This window comes from Labrus bergylta, chromosome 4, assembly GCF_963930695.1.
Source record: "Labrus bergylta chromosome 4, fLabBer1.1, whole genome shotgun sequence".
NCBI lineage: Eukaryota > Metazoa > Chordata > Actinopteri > Labriformes > Labridae > Labrus > Labrus bergylta.
In genome coordinates this window covers 26,033,560-26,060,992 of record NC_089198.1, presented here as the reverse complement: position 1 = coordinate 26,060,992, position 27,433 = coordinate 26,033,560, and the positions used below count along the sequence as shown (strand labels likewise).

The window sequence follows — 27,433 nt, the reverse complement described above, 5'->3', positions numbered from 1 at the left end:
AAAACTTTTTATTTCTTCTGTACAAAATCATATTAGTTACCATATTTCAGGAAGTCCAATATTATCCCCCTCCCTAAGTCAAGTCCAAATGTCTAAAAACAGTCAGGTTATCTTCTCAAGAATGAAAGAAATACAAAAAAAAGTTCACATCTTTACCACATTGCTAAGCTTGGTTACTGACAGACGACTGTTTTAAATGTCCCATCACACACAGCTGCACTGACAGCGGGACTTTCATTAAGAACTTATTTAAGGGATGTACGTGTCGTCAACATCTCGCCTGATTTAACCTGACCACAACGTGTGCAAGGTGTTGGTTTTGTCTGGTTGTTGTTACCTCACTGAAGACAGGATCCATCCTCTCTAAAACAGGGAATTAAAAAAAGGAAATCAATGACATAATGGCAGCTTCTTTCCATAAAACATTACTGGCTGACTTTGCATAGTTACACAAATTAAAGGGATGTCTTTTGTGTTGTTGGCTTTGGATGAAGCTTTATCTGCAGCAGAAACAGAACTGAGGACAGTGAAGGCATGTTTAGTCACAGGTCGCTGGGACTTTACTGGAAAGAGACAAGAAATACGACAGCTGTATGTAGAGATTTGTTAAAAAATAAAGACATTTGTTAAAGAGTGTTTTACAGCAATCAGAGTGGTGACTCAAATGAAAGACAAGATGCTCATTTTCAACAGAAACGAACGAATCGTACTGAAATTTCACAGCTGAAGTGTCATTTTAAAAACATTTATACAATGTTAAACAGAAAATGTTTTTCGTATATTATCAAAATACCTCTCTGTGATTTCAAGTCCTTGTTTAAATAAAAAAAAATTATCAGAATAAACCGACTTGATTTGCCATTCAAGTGACCATGTCAAAACTGAATCATACAAAATCACTCGTCGTGCTCTCATTCATCCACCTGATCACACCTGCTACAATACATCTGTTTGCACATACTGTCTGTACATCTCCTCAGGATATTCCTGTGCACTCTCTCATCCATAACGTCTGCCATCTTCTTCCTCTCCATCTTTTCTCCATCCAAGTTTAACAGTCACAGCACGTACTTGACAACTCAACCACAGTTGTTGATCGCTTAAAAACACACTTATTCACCAACATATTCAACCTCACGTACATCAAAGAATTGTTTTGTGAAATAACATTTGAAAAAAATCAGAGGAGCAAAGGGAAATTTATCATCTAAATCGTAAAAAAAAAAGAAAAAAGAAGCATAATAAAGTAGCTGTTGATTTAAAAAATGATTGGAGAAAAAAAAAACCTTTGCTCTTAGATCACAGTGCTTTGGCCGGTCCATGTGGATTATTCTAATTAATCCCAGAGTTTAACGTACCAGCACCAATGTGCACAAATTAATGCTTTCCCCACATGTTTGGTCCAGCGGTACAAACAAACCTCTACCTCCCAACACATTTTTCTTCTTGCATTGCAGATGTACCAGTGTGGTTGTGGACTAGTTTGTAGCATTAAGATTTCTCTTTGCAGCCTCGTCAAGGCTTCTCCCATTAATTGAAGGTTTTCCGTTGTCCCAAGCTTTGATCTCCACTCATTTATCTCTTTGAGACGCCAACGTTTGAACCGATTGAGGCCTAAACTAGAGGTTGTCTCCTGGCTGGTACTGTGGCTCTGTGGCTGTGAAGTAGTCTTCCAAAAACGACTGGATGTATTCGAAGGTGGGTCTCTCATCTGGATCCTTCTTCCAGCAATGCCTCATCATCTCATGGAGGGACTCGGGGCACCCCTGGGGGCATGGCATTCGGTAACCTCGCTCTACCTGCTCGAGTACCTCGCGATTCACCATACCTGGGAGAAAAACACAAATATGGTGAAAATCAACCAAGTAGACTGATGGTGTAAAGCAGTGGGATGTGGTTAAACAGCTACATTGGAGAGGCGTATTTATTACATGCTGGTTGACATAGAGTTGTAAGGTTCCAATCTTAAAAAGCCAACTTGAAGATCAATGAGGAAAGACACTGTTTTGGCGTTAGATAACTTGTGTTAGATGACTTTCTGCACCAGGTAAAGCTGCTAAACATGAGACAATGATGACACCTATAACTATACAGCCTAAAGTTACATTGAAATCTGTTCTGAATAATATCTGCAGGGATGAGCACTCTGCTCCATGCTCTGTCTCTCTCTCTCTTTTTCTCTTCTTAGCTGTCACTGTTCTCCTAAGTCTCTTAGCATCAAATGTTGTATCTAACAGTACTGAGACAGGTTTACTGGTTTGTTTTTACAACTGAAGGATGGTGTGAACTAGTGCCTTAAAGCCGTACACACTTTTCACAAGATGACCATGGCCCGCTGCCAAAGTTACATACTGCAGTAAACAGGTGATCGGGCTGCACTGTGGCCATGGGGTAGACGCTATTCTCCCTGCTGAAAGTTTTTTTTTTGTATGTTAAATCGACCTTTGAAACTAGTGTTTAAAAGTGTAAAAGTTACATACTCTTGCTTTGAGAAAAAAATGGGGGAGGAAAAATCACACAAACTAAACGTGTTCAACCTGAGGCCTGTACACATACAGATTAGAATTGTTGTCCTTATTCTGTAGAAATGAAATGTAAATATAAATGTAACATGTCCCAGTGATCTCTGGCAAAAAAACAAAATGTGTAGAGATAAACACAAGATATTGCAACCTGAAGGACACTGATAGAAATTCATGTTTGTAACTCATGCTGCAATTCCTTACTTTTAATTGCAGTCTTAAAAAAAAACTACTAGAGCAGCCAGAGTCTTAGATTCTTCAAGACAGTACGACAGTACGTCATCCTGAACCCTGTGACACTGTGCAGAAACTGCTCCATGGGGAGGTCTAATGCAGCTAAAAGAGGTGATGACACAAAGTCGGTGGCATGGTTGGAGATGCATCCTGCCAAACCACCCCCCCTCCATCTCCCCCCTTTCTCTGTGGGGGAGTGGGGATCAGGTTATCTCACACTGGGAAAGAGGAAAGACCCAGAGCCACTGCTGAGGACCAGGATATGGTTGCGGTGATGGTGTGTCGGATGCTGAGGTGTTAGCGTGATTTATGTCTTGGAACTCTGAACCTCGGCTCTAATAACATGCTGTCATGAAGCTATACATTTATTTATAAAAACACAGACTGAAATAGACGAAAGATGATGTGTTCTGATGCAGACACTTGGCACGCGGTCTTGGTATACCTGCTTCATATTGCTCTATGCTACCATGGAATAAAAATAAAACTCCCCGCACAGCAGGACCGGAGCCAGAAATGTCTGGTGAGTCACACTTCAGTTATAAAAAAAAAAAAGAAACGAGGGGGTTCATCCCCAAGACTCTGCAGCTCTGAGGTGAATTAATCAAACCCAACAGTTTGCATCAAAAACCAAGAGGGCCACAGGAGCCAGATGGTCCCCTAAGAGAGAGGGTGGTTAAGTCTGCCATATGGCTCGCTCTGTAATCAGTGCCACTCCAACAGTCACCACCACTGACACGCTGACAGCAGTACCCCTCTTAGACAGCAGGGGGCAGAGGTGAGGCGACAAGAAGCAGAGAGATCATGTATGAGAGTGAGGGGTAGTTTCCCATGCTCTGATAAATCAGTAGACATCTGTGATGACTCATTTCAGCTTCATGCAGTGCTTTTCTGATCTGCATGTGTGAGAAAAAAAAGCTATTAAAAGCTTCAGCTGACGGAGAATCAGAATAGCATGTAGGAATTATCCTGAGGCATAAATGAGTGAATCATGCCAGCCGTCCATGATGAACTTCATAAAACAGTCCTTCATGTTCTTTGGGGAGGGACAAACACATACAAGATACTGGGAAAGTTTGAACAGGACGCAGAACTTTTTCTCATCTGTACCTGGGTATGGAACTCTGCCCTTGGTCACCAGTTCAGTGAGTAGTATACCAAAAGACCAGACGTCTGATTTGATGGTGAAGCGGCCGTACAGAGCAGCTTCAGGAGCCGTCCACTTGATGGGGAATTTGGCACCTGGGAAAGGGGGGGTTAAGAAAAGAAATATGATGAGTTATAAACAGGACAGATTCTAGTGATATGGTTGTGAATACCATGCTCATTCATTATTCATAAATCTGTTGAATACTCTTAAAAAGTCAACATGACATAGCTTTATAGCAAAGCCGTGGAGAATTTAATGACTTCAATAATTCTTGAGGCAATAATTGGATAAACTGAACCTCAGGGTTGGGACAGAAGTGTTCAGAAGAAATGTGTAGTTTCTTTCGAGCCAGTGTAAGTTCTCACTACATCGGCCCATGAGTCTCTGCACATCTAATACATCCAATGCTCTCTCTCCACAAACCTTGTCTGGCCGTATACTCGTTGTCCTCGATGAGCCGGGCGAGGCCAAAGTCGGCTATCTTGCACACCAGGTTATCAGCCACAAGGATGTTAGCGGCTCTCAGGTCCCTGTGGATGTAGTTCATCCTCTCAATGAAGGCCATGCCGTCTGCAATCTGAGAGGTTGTTGGAGAGGACAGAGGAAGAGGAAGAGATGGAAGGAGGAGAAGTAAAAAAAAAAAAAAAGACATTAAAACAACCTAAATCAAAGACAGCTGGTTTGAGAGCTTCAAACTTTGGCAGACAAGAGAATCAACCCTACTCGCAATCGGATAAAACAAGTTATTTTATGGGCCATTTTTGTCTTAATTGGATAGCTGAAGAGAGACAGGAGATTTTTGGAGAAGAGAGCTTAGGATGACAGGACTGAGGTCGGATTTGATTCCAAGGACTCTGTACAGCCTCTGTACACGGGGCACCCTTCATAACGCTAGGCAAACCGGCACCCCATCAGTCTATCCAACATTTCCTCACTCGACTCCCTCAGAGGCTTGTCTGGGTTTCAAAAAGCCTCAATGTCATTCTCAAACACTGTCATGCTCTGCTGAATGAGGAGAGGAGGGAGAAAAGGGAGCCTGGGAATTAAGAACAGATCACAGTAGGTGACTGAAGTCGCCAGCTCAAGTGGCCTCTGATGAGTGGTGTTTAAGTGCTACAAGTCAGTTAAGTGGTGGAGACTGGAGGGATGCACGTACAGCAGGGAGGAGGAGGAAGAAGGTAGAAGTGTCAGGTTGTGTATTAAATAAATATAACAGCCAGATGGAGAGTTAACTAGAACCTTTATTCTGACTCATGCACACCTACGCACACGGCTGGGTACACGCCCACATGCAGCTCTCTTTGTTTTATTCATCATGCATGATAATCCCTCCCAGTGTAAACAACAGCTCAGAAATTCAAGGGGAGGAGTGTTAGAGCTCAAACACCAGGGTTTCATCCTACCTGTGCAGCCATGTCCACCAGTTGGGGCAGCTTCAGATATTTACCATCTCCCTCCTTCAGGAAGTCCAGTAAACTACCTGTGGGAGGTTTTCAAGAACTACAGTGAGGCACGATCAATACAACAGTCTGGTCAAAGTATCAACACAAAACAAATGCAGCATCACAGGAGACCAAGTTTCAGCATGAGAAAACACAAAAAACAAGCTTTCTACAGTAGCTTCATTTGTTTGCATGTAAATTGACACAGCTTGAGCGGTGTTTAAACATGAATGTGTGCCTAACTAAAGAAAGTTCCTCTTATTGTATTTTACCATAACTAAGCAGCAAGTTTCAGATTTATTACATCACTTTCCTCCATCAAATGTAAAGACTTTCATATGGTGTTTAAAGGTCACATATTATGTTCCTAACCTGTCTACAAACCCCCCCCCCCCCCAAGATGGAGAAAAGTCCATCATCTCCATCTTTTGCGTGCTCCACTTTTCAGAAAATGTGTGCTCAAACATGCCGTTTGGAGATCTTCCCTTTGTGACATCACAAAGGGCTGTAACCCCTCCCCCAGGTGGGTGACACTCTCACAGCTAGGTGTTTGTTCTGCCCTCTGAGTCTGCCTTCTCACCGTTAAACAATAGGGCATGGTGCAAGGAAAGTCCAAACCACCCAAGAATATCCAGAGGGGCATGGTCAAAACAGCTTAATATATTTAAAGCTACATTAACAAAAGCAGCTTGTTGCTGATTGCGATCAATCAAGCAGGTTTGTTTTTAATTCTTTTTTTCAGACATTATAGTCTCTCATTCATAAAATTGTGCTATTGTGACATCTTCCCTTATTGTGATTGCCAAAACAACTAATACAAATATAAAACAAAAAGCTGTTCAAATGTACACATTCACTGGGCAACAAAATAATAGAAAAGTACACACAGCATTCAAGTGTTTGGGAAGAGCCAGCAGCTTGCAGGGGAGAACTTTAAACACATCTTATCTGCCTGACATAGCGATGGTAATCTTCAGTTTTGGTCAAACAAAGTAATCCAATGAAAAGCCTTAATGAGTAGATCCAGATGATGTGGAGATAATATCCTGCAGGAATACCAGTCTGCGTCTTTTTATGTGCTTAGACGGAGAAATGCATAACTAGCGACAGTATACTTCATGTTCATGTTAACGGGTAGCAGTGAATGAAGCTGTGTGCTTATTATTCAGCCCTGAACATGTGGGGATTTTTCACAGGAATGAATAGAAGTATGGGTACATTCTCCAGTCTTTACCTTTGCCCATGAACTCTGTCACGATGTAGATGGGCTCCTCAGACACCACAGCATAGAGAGGCACCAGTTTGTCATGTCGGAGTTTCTTCATGATCTGAGCCTCCTGCAGGAAGGCCTCTGGGGACATGGTGCCCGGCTTCAGTGTCTTAATGGCCACCTTAGTAGTGCCATTCCACGTACCTGAACAACATAGAATGAGAGCAAAATGAGAGCTCTCGTTCAAAATAAACCGCTAAGCAGTGGTGCATTCATGGAGCTTGAACGGTATAAATGCAGAAAATAATTAATCTAACGCATTTTCAATTTATTAAGTGATACATTCTGTAATGCTTAAACCATGTAGGTGCATTTTAGACTTTTTGACCCCTTTTAAGTGATTAAAAAGTGGATTCTAAAAATCCGCCGCCATGCCAGTGATCCCTGGCAGCATTCCTGTGGGTAAAGAGCGGTTCAGAGAGAACACAGCAGCTTAAATAATCAGCCACTTCCTCGTTTGAGAGCCACTTACTCACGCCCTGCTTACATACAATGAGCTGAGGCAGGAGATCTGCTGCTTCCGTCATGTGGCTGACCTTCATGAATGAATCATACTGAACAGACTACACACACAAGCTGAAGGACAAAGTAGGGCAATGATAATGATCTTCTAATACCATGTGGTTGTAGGAGAGCAGGGGTCAACTGACAGGCTGCAAGACATTTAAAAAAAGTTCAGAGTTGGACAGACAGGGGGAAAAAAAAAAAAGAGGAGTTTCAGGAAGAAGTTGTAGCCGAGCAAGACCACACAGAACGAAGACGGAGAGATAGAGAGAGAGATTCCTGGGATTGCACAGCGGAGGCGCTCAGGTCGAGGCTTGCTGCAGGCCACGCTTAATGAAAGACTGAGTGGTGAAAGAACAGCGTCGTGCTCACTCGCAGGACCCAGGAACTGAAGCGTAGGAGGTGACCTGTCATTACTGAGCTGCGTGCTGCAATCCGTCTCTGCATCAGTATGTGGGCCAGTGAGGCAGCAAGACCAGATCTGTTCTGAGGTCAGTCCCACTCAGCATCAAGCTAACATGAATCACTCGATAAACACAGTTTGTGTATGTGCTTTTACTGTTTCTGAGTTGTTTTACATCAAATGTACATGCCTTATAAATAATGTACAGTGGATGTTTTGTTTCTATATGTAAACCCTAATGGCTCTGTGAGTGTGTGTTTCTGCAGTTGTTTGTTTTCTTTACTAATTCATGATCAGTGTCAGCATTAAAACATCAATATTTCAGTGTTTTTTTATGCACGTGTGTGTGCTGCACAAAGGAAGTCGACAGAATAATTCTTCTAATTGATACATGTTCTAACTGCATCAGCAACATCTGGATTTAGGACTTCTACATGAGCTTAAAGATTTAACACAATTATGATTCAACAGGAATCCTCATTACACCTGGTTAGACTGAAATTACAAAGTAAAACTCTGACTATTTGTGTTTCAGATAGAAACACACTTCTTACCCAATAAAGATCTTGTGACACAAAATCAACACTTCTAAAAGAAACTTCTTCAATCAGCACTTCCTACAGTTTAAAATTATTATGAGTTAATAATCTGTGAGTTTGTAAACAGAAAATAAATCTGCAACAAAAAGATGTGTTTAAGTTTTTGTTTTGAAAAACATGAATTTTTCACGTGGGTTAAAAACATGAATTGGTAAAAGCTCCTCAAATGAAATCATGTTCTGCCTACCTCTGTTCTTCATCAGGTTCAACTCAAATCATTTAGTTTTTGAATTGTTGCTCGTAACAAGTAGTATCAGTATGTTTGCTTCGGCTACTTGAAATGTAGATGTGTGTTTTTCTTTTGCTATTTTCTAAACAAATTAAATGATGAATCAAGAGAAAAAGGATGGATTCATTGCTGATGAAACTAAAAGGCAGCAGCAGCTAACAATATATATTAAATTACTTCTCCTGCCATCCAATTTCATCCAAGCCTGTTCTGCTAGAGTAGAATAGAGTAAAGAAGAATATACAACAAAAACTCTGCAGCAGCATGGAGCGAGTGGAAAATGTAGTTTTCTATCCTTTTAATTGAATCAATCATTACTTAGTCAGCTACAGGCGGTCATTTAGTCACAGAGATCTCAGTACTATTTATTCAGAGTTTTTGCAAATTACTTAGGAGACAAGACAATAATCATGGCAGCTATCTACCTGGAACTTTGAGATCAGAGTGTCTTTCCAAGAGACTAAACCGTTCTTCAAACCGTGTTGTCTGTGTTTCCACCAGCACCAGTCAGAAACGTCTAGCTCCAAAAGCCCTGCCCCAAAGTCCCCTTACTTTAGGAAAGTACTTCTCCCAAAGCAGGAACACTTTTGAGAATTGAGTCCTCTGGGTTTATTTAGAGCCTGATTAATGTGGTGGGAATGCAAAGAGTTCCTCGAAAATCCCCCTGCCCGACTGAAGTTACTGTATAAAAACCCAGCTTATGAGACATTCACTGTGAGCTGGAGTAGAGCAGTAATAGTGTCTTACCCATCCAGACTTCTCCGAAGCAGCCCTGTCCCAGTTTGACCTCCAGTCTGAGAGACTCTCGTGGGATTTCCCAGGCGTCCCTAGCGAGCCCCTGAGTCTGAGGCTTTACTGTCGGGCACACGGTTGTTAGCCGGTAGCACAGACCGTCAGCATGTTCTGGTCAGGAGAAGACATGTAGAAACAGAAAAGAAATATGTTTTAGTTAAAGCCTGCTAAGTAAAACCGTCAGTCTGTTCAACACAAACACAATGTATAGTATTTAGTGCACACTAAATCCTAGCAGAGAGCAGAGCTGTTCTACAGCAAGTGGACAGTCAAAATAAAAGTTATACATCACAGTGCATCACATCAACAGCTGCAAACTGCACTCTAACAACAACAGATTAAATTGACAATAAGTCAGTTATTCCTAGAACAACACTTTGTTTTCTCTTCCAGAAATAATCACAATGTCTGGTTATTTGAACATCCTGAGATGAACCACGAGGAACCCAATTTGATTCCAATTTGAGTTAAAAAGCATAAATATCACAGGGTTGTTTTTTTTTTTTGATAAAGAACACGGTGCAAACAGTGGCTGATCTCAACAGCATTAAAATTCATGTGAAAAGCCTTATTTGAATTCGGCAAACAGAGACAGTTAATCATCCACTGAACAGGTAAGAAGCTACAAACATCAATTGCATGATCTCACACTTGTTATTGACCTCTGTCTGCACTTCACAGCTCTACACTTGAAGGGAGATAAAGGAGTGTGGAGCTTCGAAATCATCAGTCAATTCAATACACGTGATGAATTAAATGAAGAAGAGTTTCTTATTCCCCTAAACTGAGGAGTTCTACTTCTGGGTGATTTAGAGCACACTTTCAATGATCAGTCTATCCTCCCAGTGCTTTCATCATCTAAAGACTTTCTTGTGACAGTCAGGGGGATATTTCTGGGAACAGCTGCCTGCTTATCAATGTAATGGAAAGAGAACAGCAGGCTTAGGGCTGTGTTTTTTTAATGGGACATTTCTTATATTCACGCTTCTATTGGCTTAAGCAAAACATGTTGCAGATTTTTTGGGGACTTAGGCATGATTACTGAGCTACAACTGTGTCTGTAAAACATACTCAACACCGTCCCAGGAGTTCCACAATCTGAATGATTCATTTCAGTTAAACAAACTGAATTCATTGGAAACTTGCATTACAAAGACTACTCCACTGTAAATGCTGAAATGACTAGAAGTCATCTGTGTGTTTTTCCAGATGACAAACTACAACATGAGTCTGAGAGGAAAAGATGACAAACTTCCTGAGAGTAGGAGCAGCAGTCCTGTTGTAAACAACTATTTGTCTAAATGCTGCCTTCATGAGATGACGATGATGCTGATGTGTAAGCAGGTCATGCTGACAGACTGCATACCTGTGTAGTGTTTCACCAGCTTCTGCAGAGTGTCAAATTGGGCCCGAGTGGTGATGTAATAACCGCCGCTGTCCAGCTTGCGAATCTTGTAGTGTTTGACGTTGTCTCCCTTCACCTCATCCCAGTCCCGGATCGAGAGAGAGTAGGCACCTTTGAAATCCACAGATGTTATGTTATGCTTTATGGTGACACAAATCTTTATCCAATGAATCCCTTTACTTAACACTAAAGATACATTTCATTTCACTTCTAGCCTACGTAAACAAATCTACATTTTTCTCGTCTGAATTATCGAATGGCTGCAATAAAACCAAGTCAGCATTTTACTTAAGTACACAAAAGGGAACAAGAATACATTTCCTTTCTTTTAAGAACTTCTTTCAATAAATAATCCTCGTACCTTTGGTTGTCTCGCTCTCTCGTGCCAAGAAAACGCCCCGCTGGTTCCCTGGAAGCAATAAGAGACGCTCAGCGTCCTTGCGGCCCATTTTACCAAAGTACCATCTGCCAAAGCAAGAGAGTCAGAGAGTCAGACACAGGAGAAGCTCTCAGAGTGAAACACTGCACAGGAGTTAGTATGACTGGGGATCTGATTCTTTGCTGTTTGCTCTGGTTATGTAGGAATCTCAAACATCTTGACTAAGTTAACGTGATGAAAAAAAATGGAACAGGAAAATAGGTAACACTTTAAGTTAGGTAGATTCTATAAAAAGTCAGGAATTTGTATCTGGTTCTGATGAAACGGTCTTCAAACTCAGACTGAAGAAATGTATCAGCCTCTAATCTGATGATGTGGAATAAGGTAAAAGCAAGAATAGTATTTTAAGGATTGATTTAGTTTATCATTATTTAATTTTTTTTTTTGGGGGGGTGGGCTTTTTTCCTTTATTGGACAGGACAGCTGAAGAGAGACAAGAAATGCTGGGAGGAGAGAGAGGGGGATGACATGAAGCAAAGGGCCGATGTTGGATTTGAACCTACAACTGTTATATATTTGAGGATAGCCTGTGAACATGGGGCGCACAACATAACTGCTAGGCTACCGACGCTCCCAGCCCTTGACTTTTTTTGATAGCTGAAGAGAGAGAGAGGATATGTGGGGAAGAGAGAGCGAGGGGAGGACATGCACCAGATGGACATACGGCAGGAGTCGAACCAGCAACCAGTGGGACGACAGCTTCACCTCTGTCTAATGGGCGCTCGCTCTACTGGCAGAGGCAAACCAGCGCCCCTAAACTCTCATTATTATAGCTCCCTGACAGCTCTTATCTGCTCTTATGTCGAAACTATTCAGCCCAAGCTATCACAACACCTTCACAAAAAAATATTAGCTCTGGCTGTTTTCAGTCCTGAACACTCTTTTAGACTGAGGCAGAAGTTAACAAACTGGTTTAACCACAATTTTCTTTTTTCTAATGAGTTGCTTAAACAACTAATACAGGTATCCTCGCAGCTGTCAACCAATCAGAAACCAGGCCATGATGGTCTATTAGCAGCACAGTTTCTGAACCGTTCTGTCACACCGGATAAACAGCAATGGGAATGCCACCGGCTCTCGGCGACAGCACAGGGCTCCATTGTTTCAACTCTGTGCTGCCATGTCGGTGCACGACTTGTTTGTCACAATGTGCGATCGCCCAGCCAAATCATGTTGTCTCAATCAGAGAAGAACTAAGCAGGGTGAGGCAGCAGAAAGGAATAATGAGAAGGAAATCAAAATAAAAGAAATAATAGGGTGGGATAATGACGGGGATAGAAACAAAGGGTGTAAAGAAAAGTTAATGAGCTCACTCTTCAGCCTGTATGGAGTCGGCTGGAGCCACGTAGTTACTGGGGATGTAACCTTTCTGACCGGTGTTGATGGAGCGAGCCTCCCACCAGTCACCTTCACTGAGGGAAGCAAATTGGAAATCAGAAACACACAATACAGACACAAAAGCATGACTGAAAAATACACCTACTCTTAAAAGTAGACTGAAGGTTTAAAAGGAAAAAAAAAAGATCTTAAATAACAAGGTCACATTATGCGTCATTCAAACACGTCAGTTCTCCAAGCCATTATACGGAGGGAGTGGTTTATAAGTCATGGCAAGCAGAGGTGGATGAAGTACGTAAATCCCTTACTGAGGGAAATGCATGAATATCATAGGAATAGTCGTGCATAAGCAACCCTGCTTTAACATGGACACAGGAGTGTCATCTACAAAAAAGTAATGGTACTTGTTCTGCACAATAAAAGCCCTTGATCAGCATGCTGTCATGCGATTAATTAAAAAGTTGTTGGAAGAGGTTACAAAATGCTTTTCTAATCTTTGATATTTCAAAGTAAACTTGCTTCTTGTGCATCGTTATGTCAAATCTTAGTCTGAAAGACTGTGATTGGTAACGCGTTATGAATAAAAAAAGTACACACGTTTCCTTTCACCACTGATGGCCTACAGTTGTGACTGTATTAAAAGCTTCATAGGTTCGTGGAAAAGTACAAGAATAGAAATATGTTTTTAAAGACATGCTCAAAATCTGTTTTAATTGATGCTCCACTTCCACAGTTTCAGATATAAAACACTACGCCTACAACTAACAATGGAAATGTTGCAGTAAGATATAAAACACTAAATCCTACGTCCATGAGAACAACAGCAGATGTGCGAGCATAAATTAAACAAAGATCAGGAACCGTCCTATAGGAAGAAACTGTTTCCCTGCAGTTATGAAAAACATCTTCCTCCCACCTCCTTTCTGTAAGCAGATGGACTTTTCATCACTGTGTATGGACTGTGGCTTAAGACGGGTGTGATGAATTTGGAGAACTTGGCACTGTGCCTATTTTCACACCTGTGCACGCCTGGGAAATATTGTTCTTCTGAACTGAGGAATTAGCATTTAGCACCCTTTAGTTATTTGATTATTTAACACCACTAAGACATGTATGATGAACATCAGTCAAATATAGTAGGCCATGCTCTAGCTGTGATATTGAATTTAGCTCTCACAAATAATATTTAGCGACATAAACAAGAGCGAGGAATGCTTTTAATAGACATGCTACATCGCTAACAACATTTGTCTCTTGAGAAGGAGCAGAAGTGTTTTAAAGCAAACAGATTCCTGAAGAGTTTGACCTTCAGGTTTGTTTCAGCATACTTTTAGTGGCTTTAAATACAGATTCTCTAAATGTTACACATTACATCACATCAACGGCTCGTATCTGAAATAATGAGGGGAGAGCAGTTTGATAATTACTGTATTCCAAAAGTAAAACTGGAGGAATCAACTGTGGCGTGAGAGAAGCTATGAGGACTAAACAGATGGCCCATTAGAGGAACCATTAACCCAGACAGATTTCAGCCTTAATATCAGACTCCAATACAATGAGGGATTAAAAACACACACACAACCATGAGGACACATATCCCCGCAGCAGGAGTTTGTCTGTTTTAACTCACGTGTTGTTGATAATCTGGAAGCGATCCCCTTTTTTGAATGAAAGATCATCCGATGTCCTCGCTTCGTAGTCGTACAGCGCGACGAAAAATGTTACACCGCCTGAAAACGAGAGAATACGAAGCATCAAAAGTGTGGACATGCCAAAGCTACTTAAACCTTCAGTTCCTCAATGGGACGTCGGATTCCGTAAATTAAGTCATTTTTTTTTTTTTTACTTTGAAGTGTTGCACAAGAAACAAAAAGTCCTTCAACAATGTAAAACCTTCAAAATAAGATGCTCTTTTTATCACCTTCCTTTCTTACTTTTATTAAATTTTACACCTGAGTGAAAAGAATTACACACTACTTTCTTAAGACTCATTCATGCTCAATCCAAGAATATAAAACAAAACACTTTATTGGAGACATTTCTCTAAAACAAACACTTTGTTTTATTTTTTCTAATATCCCGCTGCCTGCCTGCGCTTCAGAGCCTGGACAGAAAACACACCAGAGAATCACATTTTTATGTGACTGGGAGGCATAGCGTCACATCAGTGAATCAAATTGATGTCACTTAATCTCTTCTCCGTAATGAAAAGAGATGATTTGTCAGCTCTGAAGTGACAGAGTACAGAGAGGCAACATGACTCTGATATGTTTATCTGGAGGAGGAAATTGAACGGGCAGGATTAGATCTACAGCAGCACCTCAGGCCAGATTATCCTCCCTGAGAGATCACAGCAGGGACCGGGGGATGTGTGAGTGTGTGTGAGTGTGTGAGTGTGTGAGTGTGTGAGTGTGTATGCTTTGGGAGGAACCTTCACTCAGTGCTATGTATGTTTATTGCATAATTTAACCATCTAATCTATAATTTATAAACTACACAAAATAGGCTCACGAGTACTTTTCATGTCACCAGCAGTCATTTCATTTCTGACAAATCCAAAGTCACATCCAAAGTAGAACTAGAACTGTGGATGACTCAGTTCACTGAAGTCAGGGTCAGTCATTGTTTTCTTTGGCTCCAGAGCCACTGTGCATTGCTTCCCATATTACAGACTATTTTTGGGTTCCTCTTTGGCCTTGATGTTTTGGACCAGTCCTTTCAAATGTCTAATTTGCACAACATCTGCTGTTCATAACGTCCTGTGCATACTGCATAGGAAAATGTTCAGCAGAGTTTATTCCAAAGTTGAACCCTGACTAACACATAAAGAAAAGTTAGAAACTGACAGAGGTTAATAGGTTTTGTTTTGTGTTTCTTTTCTGAAAGGGCTAAGCTATCCAAAGTTATTCCTTCTTTCCCCCTCTGTGACCTCCTCCACTGACTCACCTGTGATGATGCCGGGGAACGGGCTGCTCACAGCAACTGAGGTGAAGGAGGTGGAGGCCCCACCGAACGGCGTCATGATTGAAGACGCCCCACCGAACGGCGTTAGGGCGGCGGCATGACTGTTGTAGCTGTTGTTGAGTGTCTTCATGGCAGGTGAATGACCCATCAGGGTGGGGTCAGGCCCGTAGTGGCCCAAGTGAGAATTGAGCGGCGTGGCATTTGGGTTGTCAGGTCGGTACTTTAGAGCCGGGCCCTTGTCTTCTTTACTCCTGACGCAACCCATCGTCAAGCCTGCAGGGAGGAGGAGAAAGAAAAAGGTGAGCTGATTTGCTGTCAACACAAACAGTAAAAGTGTATTCCTATCTTTGACTTGACCATTCAAATTATCTACTAGATCGGCTGTTCAAGACATTTTTCTAACATAAAAAATAATTATGGGGGGGGGGGGGGGTTATAGCTTGTGATCAATATGTACAAAGAATCATTAAACCAAACTGTACTGGACTTGAAGATACACATTTCAAAAACTCCCTAGAAGTGATGAGTATTTTTTAAAGATTTTGGGGCTTTTTATGCCTTTCAGTGTAGAGATGGAAAGTATTGAGCTAAACAGTCAATACATTTCTGCTAAAAGAAAAGAGAACTATACAACACTATCCCATTTTCAGTAGTATTTGTGAATGTGAAACAATTAGGTGTTTATTGTTACTTCTGTGAAATAAACCTAACAACAGGCCATCATTTGTAGAAGGATAGAAGAACTGGGTGTTGTTGTTGTACATTTACTGCAACAAATGTCAAGAACTGATTTTGTTATTGTTCATACTAGGCCTGATCTTTTTGGGGTACCATTCTTTACATTACAGAACACAAAGAATGCAATCCAATGAATGACCTCATACGACTTCACAAGTCCCAACAAAAGCCTGTCAAGTCAGCCCATCTAGAAATGAGCTCCAATTACAGCCTATGGCCACTTCAACTCTGCCCCCTTTCATCACACTAGACACAGATTTGAGAGGGGGGAGGGGGCTCCTGGTGTTACAAGTCCATGCTCTACGCTACTGAGCTTACTCATATATGAACCCATGCGTATGTGTCATGATGCGTTTCCTGGACTTCAAGGACTTAGACCAAATCAGTTCAGCTCAAAGGAAAGACAACATATCCTCCTCTTGAAATGTTTAGGCTCAGTTATTGTGTGAGAATGTTTAATGTTTGGACAGAGAGTCAGTCATTGGGAGGAAATATATAAATACATAAATGCAGTTGATTTTATAACTGTATATGTTTGTGTGGGGTCAACTACAGCTTCCTCTGTTTACTCATTGTTCTGTCACCTTTGGCCTCATCGTCAAGTAGTTCTGTTCATGTGTGTGTCCTCCTGTGTACAAAATGAAACAATCTGCCAAGACAGGACAACTCCGAGACAGATCCACTGCCCATGACTCATATCCTGGCCAGGGAATGTTACAACATGGTTTCAAATGGCCGTCAGAGACAGGTCACATACTGGTTTTTGTAATAGGATGACAAAGGTCAGTGCTGCTGTCATTCATATATGGGAGGACAAAAAGTCAAGACAAGAAACAAAAAGACAAGAGAGGTAGAACAAAGGACAGATGATACATCTCAGTGGCTCAGAGAGACTCGGTTTTTACTTTTAAGGCAAGTTAATGGACCATTGTTCTTACATTCAATTACACAGCTTTTTCATAATTTTGAGTTGAGCATGTAGGAATATTAAGTGTATACATAATAAGTATATTTGCATAGTGTTTCTTGCTTGGTGCCAAATTCTGTCACCTGACATCATCAGGTGGCATCATTTTTTCATTGTATTTAATTGATCATGTATTAAGAACATGAATTTCTTATTTCAGTACCTTCTGTTGTACTTAATAATGTGTGAGCTACTTTGATATACCGGTACATACACGTTTTTCTGTTTAAATTAACATTTAACATAAACTACTGTGATTAAAATTGGCTATGACCCCGTCAGGTGTCCAAAACTGTACAAGAGACAATTAATCTGCCCTTTCAGAAGTTGAATAACTGATGCATAACCCAAATCACAAACCAGAGAGGCAACATGCTTACTTCAGATGACCCCCCGCACCAACCACGACTGTGATTTCTTTATGGATGTATCGATTTGGCAGCACTTAAGTTTGTTCTAACAAACTGGAACTAAGACAAAAACAAATCCTCAGACTCTACTGAAAGTATGACTTCCACTTGTGCAGGGCAGCTCTACAACTAAACCTAATAACAGTCAAAAATCTATCTATGGATATACTTTTCTTTAGATGAATGGTGTATTGATTTGCTTCCATGAACAGTATTGACCAAAAGCCAATGCTGGCTGAGGCAGCGGAAATAGAGTCTGCATGATGGATGGAGATTCATTTTTATACAGGAAGCTGTAAAACTTGAGGAGCTGGACAGAAAAAAAATGGTCAGAGTTTTCTTAGTCAAACAGTTTTATCAGTTAAATTGCTGCCATGACCTGACAGCAACATCTTGTAAATTAACCTGCTACAGTGTCTAAGATAGGTTCATGAAGATGAGATCATTTTTCCAAGCAGAAAAGAATCAGATCCTAAAAAATGATAAATGGCAGCCAGACTCATGTACAAGGGCCACCTAACTAATCCACTTCATTTGCAATAATATAGTCTGATTAAGTTGGCCACTCTGTTTATTCACCTGTATGCTGAGTAAAAAAGGTTCTATTTTTAAAGTGAATGTTTATGGCTGGTGACGGATTTTCAGCTTGTTTTCACCCAATCGCCCATGTAGGTGACCATCCAGTCCTTTTAAATATATCTGATTATGTATGGAACTCAGATTAGAACACAAGCCGCATGTTTGACACCATGTGCAAGCTAACATGTTGGCATTATGGACACGGGGTGCCCGTCAGCAGAGGTTAAAAGTAATTGACCTGCTGGAGGATAAACAAGGACTTTTTCCTGGCACTCGCTCCTCTTGCCTGAAAGTATCTCTACAAGGTTTTATTCTGCATCGTATGCGTTTGCCCGGTCCCTATTTCTGGCTTCTGCTCCTCAGGGCTGGGGTAGTACAGGACCTTAAATATTATTTGATTAATATTCCTGTAATATTCTTTAGTAACAGTTGGACACTTAAATGATAAAAAGGGTGTTCAGGGTGTGAGCGATTAAAACGTTTGACCTGCCATGATGAGAAGTATCAGTGTCAGGGAATAATACAGATTCATGTATATCCATAATTAACAGATACGAAACAAGATCAGATGAACTCTACAGTGGCAAATACAATGGCAGGAAGAAAGAGAGACAGACAAGACACTGCAAGCAATAGCCTAAAGAAATGGTTACCAATTGTGGTTACTTGATGGGTAAGTCCTAAAAAAGGAGTCAAGGAGAATGAGAGCGTCGGCGAAGCTTAAGAGAGTGAAGCAGGTTTTACTTTACAAGAGAGAGGGAGATGTAAACTGGTGCCGGTTCGGCAATCAATAGTTAGCCTAGATAACAGTCAGTGATGTATTATGATTTCAATTGAAGAGGTTACAAGAAAAATATAGCTTTTGGTGTCAATTATATTAAGAAAATCTGAATTGGCCAAAATCAAAATCAGTAGATCAGACCTTGCAAAATCAGAAATTGGAACAGGCCAAAGAAGTTTCAGTCAGTGCATCCCTAGGTGTTTGAGTTGTCATAAAGCCTAAATGTCACATTAGCATAGTTGACTCTGCTGAGTTGATTTGTTCATGTCTACATATGTGTCAGAGACTATACATGCACATCAGATTATAGTGAGCACCAGAGAGAGATGTCATATACTGTAAAACTCTGAATGAAAAACAAAAAAAAAAACACCCCAAAAAAAAAGAATCAATCTTAAACTAGAATAACAATTAGATAGAAAACACAATGGGCCATCTGTGTTCTTTTGTCCTTTGATTCTTTATGTTCACTCAACCCTGAAGACAATGAACATTCTCCACTGCTAAACTCATCAGGTTTGTTTGATTCAATGAACCACTGAAACATAAAGGGTAGGAAGAGATTTGCAAGTGTTGGTTCCCGTTGAAGGACGAGAAATTGAATTGAAAGACAATGAAACCATCCAGGAAGAAGATGACAGTCATGACTCTTTACCCTGAACAAAAATGTCACAGCAGTGGATCATCTTTCCTTACAGCTTGTGTCAGGGAAGGATTGTGGGCCATTCCAGATAGACAAGTCCTGAGACAAAGTTTCCTTTCAAAGGCAACATTTAAATCAATTTTTATAATAATTGCTGACATTTTGCTAGCTCTGATTAACATTTCAACTGATAATTTATGTGGGGGGCATTCATCCATCCACCCATACAACCTTACATGAACGATAAAATCAAGCAGCAACCCCCTGTGTTCAAAATGAAGCCTATTCTGACATGAAAAATACTGCAGTCCCTAGAGTGTCCACTTGAGGCTTCCCGCAAAAGCCAAGAAATGCCCTTTATTACAGCACAAATAAACACGTTTAAAGCCTGGTTCAACAAAAAAAAAAAAAAGGCATCAATAGCTAATTTCTATATTAGGAAACGGGTTAGGGTGAATTTATTAAAAACTTGTGCGTCTTGATGTTATCAGGCATAAGAGTTATTCAAATATTTGCTTAATTATGGGCTTGGCTGAATTGACTGACATGTGGTGCCATTGTAGTTGTTTGCCAGGAGGCTTAGGGCCTCCTTAGCTCTACCATATCTTTTTCTAGATTGAATGAAAGTTAGGCAGAGATAACATTTCAAATATGGGGACCACCATCATTTAGATTCATAAAGCCTCTTCAGAATGCTCAGGAGCTTTCTGGTGACATCACTGAGTGTATATCCATGTTATATACAGTTTATGACTACAACAAAATGTTTGTCAGTGTCTTACAGCTCAAGAAAATTATAATGGGCAGTTCACAGACCTATCTAAAAACTGCTCATTTAACGGATGAAGAGGGGAATAATATTGATGCAGCCCATGTCACTGGATTGTGTAGTATTTACTGTATTAATATGCAGGAAGGACTAACCATAAAAAAAATGCTTGCCACTTTGACGTAATAGAAGCCACAGAAATCAGAGCCGGTGCCAACATAAACATGACCACCACCTTTGACCTTATTCTGTCGCACGTGTCGACCGTGACATGTTTCTAAATGTCCACAACACTTAGTGCCTGACCTTAAAGCTAATGCTACAGCAAACAAAACGGCTGGCCTGTTAAAGAAAACATGGAAGCAGAGTGCAAGTGTAGTTCAAAGAGGGTATCAATGGGTCAAATCCTCTGCCGTTTCCTGGAAGTGAATACTCCAGTCTGGGATTAATCCTGATGAACCAGACTACCACAGATCATGATGACTGTGATTCCATTCTGTCTCGACTAACAGCTTAACGAAGATTAACTTATTACTTCTTTCAAACTGAAAGCAAAATTCTGGACCTTGAACTAGAATGAGGTGAATCAAAGTAGTTTTGGTTTTGTTTGGATCAGTGTCTTTATGACTAATAAAATTATTTCCACTGGATGAGCAGAAGTCCTCGACTTAAAGTATATCATTGTCTCAGCAGCGTGTTGTTTTTCTTGGTCATGTGGTCATGTAATAAAGCCTGGACAATATATTAAAACACCACTTTCTTCTATAAGTGACAATCTTTACGATTTGCACCATCATACATTGGGAGGATTATCTCCTGAAATAGCCATGACGATCACAATCCTGAGCAAGGCCAACAGTGTTGGCACATTATCCATAACCTTCAAGTTTGACTTGGAATCCTTTCTTCTCTGGCAAAGGATACAAGGTTAGTCCTGCAGTCGAATAGAAAAGTATGCAATATTGACATCATTCTTAAATCTGCAAAAGCTTAAGACAAGTTTAAATTTTGGCAAATATCAGACACCACATGGGCTGATACTGTTATATCCCCAATGAGCGAAAACATCAGCCTAAAAATGTATTGGTCAGGCTCTTCCATGAAAAGATCTTGTTTTTATTATCAGTTACTTTTTGGTGCTTTTAAAGGCACAATCTTGCTCAGTGAGTGACTGACATGTTGCTGCTGCCTCTGGTACAAAATCCCCTAAAAAAAAAAAAAAATCAACAAATTATCAAGACATCATTTTAAACGTACTCAATCCTCTAGCTTCAGCTTTAGTTCTTTTGAAAGGCATCTTTGAAACCACCCATGGAGAACTGTTCTCCCAACTCTCCCTGTTTAATATGACAGAGAAAGGCTTCCCATTTATTCTTTTGTTAGTCCCATCTACCTTTTGTTATGTGCAAAGAGAAAGTACCATGTGCTGCTCCCCCACGGAGCACAGCACACTCACAATCCTCTGAGCCATACACATGCTAACACCAAGCAGCACAAATGCTAATAAGGCTGAAGATGCTGTGCTTACAAGAATGGAGTCAGAAAGCCAACCATCAATCAAAACATCAAGTAAAAAAAAAAAAAAAAAACAGACGAGTTAATTGTCAGGAATATATTTACAAGTACAGCCACTGTGAATGGGCAGGTTTTACAATGCAGACCATTGAGTAAAAACACTTGTTTTTGATTATTCTGGCAGTGTGGGGGATTCCACCATGCTTTTCATCTTTCATTCAACCCTCACTCTCTGAAAAGAAAAAACAAGGCAAACCCTTCCAGGAAACTACATAAACTGATAAATTAAAAGGAGATAATATCAGTGTTGAAGATGAATGATCACCGCCTCCGCTTTACTTCCTCGTGTGACAAATTTACGAAAACGAATGATGCCTCTAATTGACTCCACAGCACATCAAATTACAGGCTGACTATTTTACCCTCTCTCAGATGGTTTCCTAAATGAGGCTGTTTAACACACAATGAGATTAGCTGGAGGAATGCACCATTCTTTCAGAGGCTCCAAGGGAACGCAGTAAACACTGCTCTGTCATACAGTGACAAAAGTACATCTGAAATGTGCTCACACACAGGAGACAGACTTTGCTCACAGCTCTCTCTGCTTACTGTATACGCTTATAACTATAACACAAAAGCCTGTGGTATGTGTTCAAACAAATTGCTGGAGCCAGACCCCATCCAAGGACATGTCACATGTGAGGCTGAGTGCCAGACTGCCAGTGATGCCGTGTCAGATTAAGGAGACACAGGCTCCTGCTTCACACAGGCCTGAATAACAACAATGCAGGAGAGCTGCAGGAGGGAAGCTTTTGCAGTGGCTGGCATGCAGGCGACATTTGAGTGGAAAAGAAAATCCCAGCACAATGCCTAACCAGGCCTGTAGGTCTGAAGTGTTTTAGGGCCAACTCATGTCTTTTATTTGTAATATTAGCATAATGCAGCAGTTACAGAGGTATACCCTCTTTAAAGGCCTAAATAGATCATAGTATTGACACTATTTTTTGGGAGAGAAGCTTATTAAACCTGGCATTACAAGATACCACAGAAAAGAGTGACCTCTCTAGATATGTGTTGATCAAACATTACAAAGCTCTGAACTCTGGTTATCGGTGTGACTCCTCAGATAAGATGCAACTCTGCAGTACTGGGAGAGGCCAACCGACCTTTGAGCTACTGACTTATGTAACTTTTTTGATCACCGGGGACCAAACTGACACCTTCGTTAAGAGATTATATTTAGGATATACAGCACAGGATTTATATTTATTCATTTGTCCAACTTTACTACATTTGATCTTGATCTATTCTTTGATCAGATAGTTCATTCTATCATTCTACATTTCATTTAGCAGACAGTTTTATCCAAAGTGGCGTACATCAGAGAGTAAGTACAACACAAGCAAGGATCAAGAGAGGAGATACAATGTCAATTTGGATCAAGCTTTGAAAGCATTGTAAGCATGCATACTGATCAACAACTTAGTTGATATCACAGCAACAGAAACTATCAATCACTCAGTTAACAAAACAGATATAGCTTTCTCCTTACAAAAGGATAGATGCTTGTCTGTCCAGGCTAAACTCTTGTCCCTAAATGACCATGCAAAGTCGTCTGCAAAACAGTCTAACCTGGCCAAACTTTTGCTGAAGGGCAATGAGACATCAGATGGCAATATGAATTAGAAATATGCAAAGACACCACATGTCCAAAACTTTCTAATGAAAGATAAGAAAAAAGAAACATCTTCACATTTTTTATAGGTCTGTAAAATTCTGTCTCATTGAGCATTCGTTTCAATCCATTGCTTTGTTGTCCCAGTTTAAGGTCCTATGATTATTTTCAGTGGACGGCTACTATTGCTTTCAAGGTCGTCACATCTGAGGAACCTCTGAACACATTCAACGTTACAGCGGGACGTGGGCAGGTGTGGTCCTTTGTAGAGCGGTTCTATTGTCCCACACAACATCAGTGCTACAAAGGATGAGGAAAAGGCAGGCTGTCACAACAATTTGTCAAGGACGGCAGGATAATCAGACTGGGTGAAGTTAGGTATTCAACCAGGTTCAAAATGAGTGCACTAGCACAAACCGCGCAAGCTGCCTGTTACAGTTGTAACAGCATGAATTTCCCCCTGGGATTAATAAAGGATTTCTGATTCTGAGGTTTTTACATCTCAGAATACAGTACTGAAATAGATGTAATTTTGGTATGACAATTAAGAGTCAGGTAACAACACTGATGGTGCTTTGACCATTAGTGTTCAAACTATTTTCTGTGGGAGGTCGGAGTGAGCTGATGTGAGAACCCAGCCAAAATATTCAGGAAAAATTCACCGCAAGCCAGAGGGGGTCATCTTGATGCTTTCATCCTGTGACTGGTGCATGACCATTTACTCCATTCATGCCACTGGTGGGATCTCCATGTTATGCAATAAAACTGATTTTTCTTTTTTTATGAATGTGTTGAACTACACATACCATTGATTAAAAAAAAAATAGTATGTTTCAGGATGGCTGATGCTATTTACAGAGAATGCTTGTAATAGGAAAATAGTGAAGGAAGGAAATCACAATCCCAGAGAGTAAGTAGTAATGACTTTGTGTACCGCACAAAAAAAATCTTAGTTTCACAACATTACCTTTGGAAAAGTAGCTAATTGTAAAATTTGAGAACCTGAAAGCAGTTTAGCCGTTAGCCTTTCTGCTTCACTGAGAAGATTTTTAATCACTACAATGATGATGAGCTACAATTCCTTGTATTCATTTCAACACAACGAAAAAGAGCCACGAGGATGCTCTTGAGCATTTCTACACATAGCTAAGCCAAACTGCAGCATGTGAAATCTAACAATGCGATCTTGCTTCTGCTATGAGAGATAAATCCAGTGTGTGAGCCCGAGAGCCAAGTTGAAACACTTGCACTGTAAACACTTTCCTCACAGAGAGGAGATCGTACCCAGGGCTGCAAACCATTACTGAAGCGTAGCACAGTAATTTCCCTGGCACACTTTCAGAGGCGCAGCCCGGCCTTATCTTCAGGGCAGCCTGCCATCTCTGCCGATCACTGTAAGCAGAGGGGGCCACAGGGGGGGGGGGGGGGGGGGGGGAACTTCCTTCCGAATCCATTCAAGCCACTGAGCCCACCTGCTGTGGCTGTCAAAGACTGGAGTGAAGCTGGGAAAGAGAATGAGCCATCTACAAGCTATAAAATATAAGAGCTCTTCTTGTTCTCTTGTTCTCCCTCATCACTGACTGCAGTCTTTCTGAAGACTGATTTTCTCTTTCGGTCGACACAAGTCCAAACATTCATCCAGTTTGTTAGCATGAGAGTGTGTGTCACGTAATGAGTTTGACTTCTAAGTTTTTAATCAGCAAACTGAAATGACATTGTAGAGTCTCATTCGTGCCATGAGGACACTTGAGGACTATGAGAGGATCCTTAATGTCTGCAGTTAAACTCAAGTCGCTGAATCCCTGCCAACACCACCTGTTAGTGCGCCTCACTCCTCTGCCAACAGCCCCTCTCCATTCCAGCTGTGTGTGTGTGCGTGTGTGCGACACGACTGTCCAACCAATTTAGGCAGCACTAACAGAGGGATTAGCATCGAGGAGGATTACTGTGGCACCCGAGTGCATAAGTACCCGGACAGACCCATGCACAGTCAGGGACAGTGAATTTGTAGCCCCACACACACACACACACACACACACACACACACACACACACTAAAGCAAAATTACATCATTACTTCTTCTCACACACATCAATGTTTTAGTGAGTGCAAACCTGTAGAGTACAGCTGCACTGTCACACTAAAAACATTCAAGAGGAGGATTGAAAAAAACTTTAAAAAGAAAAAAAGAAGGTTAACAGATTTCATCTCTTGTGAAACAATATGCATTGCAATAAAGGCCTTGAACAGCTGAGGCCTAGAGCAGCTGAGTGTGAGTGTGTGTGTGAGAGAGAGAGAGAGAGAGAGAGAGAGAGAGAGAGAGATTGGGTGAGGCAGTGAGAAAGGGAATGGTAGGTAGTAAACTTGTGGAAATCTAAAATAAAAACTTTTTAAGAAATGCTCTACAGGCTACAAAAAGGGGTTTCGTGGTCATCCTGTTAAGTTGACGGTTTATATAAATAGCTTTAAATGCAGTATTATTGGCTCGTTCCTGGTTTTTCATAATGTTTTCCTTACATTAAATTTTAAAACTAAACTACCCTAAAAGTACATTCCTGTCCCATGAAAAACAACGTAAAATATGTTTTGTAACAATGTAGCACATGAAGGAAACTCTCGTGATTCCTTATCCCAACTTTCTCCAAGTGACTACGAGGCCCAGCTCACTACTTCTCAGGCAAAATGTGACTTTCCCTGGCGAGTATTTCTTACCTTAAAAGCGACTTTTGCAGTGTCGTTCTTCGGCTACATACGTCCTGTGATGTTTTCTCCCCCACGTTTCGTTTTTTTACGTAGGAAATCCAAAGAAGTGGAAACAGCCGACCAATGCACTGGACAATCTCAGTCTTCCCTCTGTCCCATACCGATTTACTACTTCAGCAGCCTCCTCCGCTGGGATCCTTTATATTCTGCTAAAATGAAAACGCGCCGTCAGCCGACAAAAGGCTGCTTAATCAGGCGGGATGAGAGCTAAGCAAAACAGTTAAAATATCCACAAATCACCGCCTGCTGATAGGTCAGGGTTGCCCTGAAAGACACACAACAATAGCCGAACTAGCACCGAGGAGCCGACGAGGCCAAAGAAGGAACAATGCCGCGTTCAGGTACTCAGAGAAGACTCGTACATCTTGCTTTGTTAGCATCAACTGATCCTAAAACACGTATACAGTGAATTAAAACCATCAAGGCTTAAACAATAACATGGCCACACGAGAACACCGTAAACTGTAGCATTACCTATGTGCTTGTTAAATATAAGATTTTTCAACGTTGTCCTACAAAAAGCAACGATAATAAAAAGTCGAAATTGCATTTTATCTACCGGACTCTTTATATCCAAATGTGTATAAATTATGGCTGCAGCTAACCATTTTCTTAATATCAGGTGGGCCTATCCGTTAATTATTAGACTAAGGCCTACACTAATGTCTTCTTTAAAGACAAAATGGTACAAAAAAACAAATATATTCACTCACTGTAAATCTGTGAAAATGGCAAACATGAGATAATAACTTCTAACTTTTCAACATTTAGAAAATTGACATATTACAGCCATCAAAGCTGTGGCATTTAAATTAACTACTCGTTTACGATCAGAGCAGCTGCATAGTACAAAAAGGACTATGACACGTTTCATGTATTTATTTTAATCTCGTAAAAACATCTACACGCAACCAGCCTTCTAGGACAAAGTGTGAGGAAATTTAGACTTCGTTTTCAAGGTTTGTCAAGAACACATGCCTCTATATCCGATTATTTTCTGAGAGCACTTGAACGTCACATCATGAATGGTTTTCCCTTGTGCCCAATATGGCGGACTTTGTTGGCTCAGATTGGGGGGAAAGAAATCCACCATCTGGCCCTGAAACAAACCGATAAAGCTCTTTTCTTTTTTTTCCATTGAATCAGTGAATTAAAATTAAATAAAAATATTTGCAAGTTTTATCATTAAAGACGTACATATGACGTCATATCGTCCCTCTTAACCTATGAACCTCAATCACAATGGGCAAGCATCTGGCGCCCTCTAGGTCAAATAAAGGATAAATGATACATTCTTTACT

The 27,433-nt window shown here is 40.7% G+C and overlaps 1 protein-coding gene across 1 annotated transcript; it reads right to left on the bottom strand.

The window, feature by feature from the left end:
• Nucleotides 1-532: 532 nt before the first annotated feature.
• yes1 (YES proto-oncogene 1, Src family tyrosine kinase) lies at nucleotides 533-26,463 on the bottom strand. The gene is made up of 12 exons (XM_020635228.3): nucleotides 26,082-26,463; nucleotides 15,274-15,564; nucleotides 13,958-14,057; nucleotides 12,303-12,401; nucleotides 10,912-11,015; nucleotides 10,512-10,661; nucleotides 9,101-9,256; nucleotides 6,583-6,762; nucleotides 5,310-5,386; nucleotides 4,330-4,483; nucleotides 3,867-3,998; nucleotides 533-1,828 (listed from the first exon to the last, which is right to left on the bottom strand). Exons 2-12 carry the CDS (start codon nucleotides 15,554-15,556, stop codon nucleotides 1,620-1,622), a joined length of 1,644 nt encoding a protein of 547 aa, XP_020490884.1. The 5' UTR covers nucleotides 15,557-15,564; nucleotides 26,082-26,463; the 3' UTR covers nucleotides 533-1,619.
• Nucleotides 26,464-27,433: the final 970 nt, after the last annotated feature.

Excerpts from the sequence above, each read along its gene's own strand:
- yes1 (XM_020635228.3), bottom strand. The coding sequence starts at position 15,556 with ATGGGTTGCGTCAGGAGTAAAGAAGACAAGGGCCCGGCTCTAAAGTAC. Across the intron at positions 14,058-15,273 it reads GTTCCCCGGCATCATCACAG|GCGGTGTAACATTTTTCGTC; the intron begins GTGAGTCAGTGG and ends TCTCGTTTTCAG. Across the intron at positions 5,387-6,582 it reads GACAGAGTTCATGGGCAAAG|GTAGTTTACTGGACTTCCTG; the intron begins GTAAAGACTGGA and ends AACCTCCCACAG.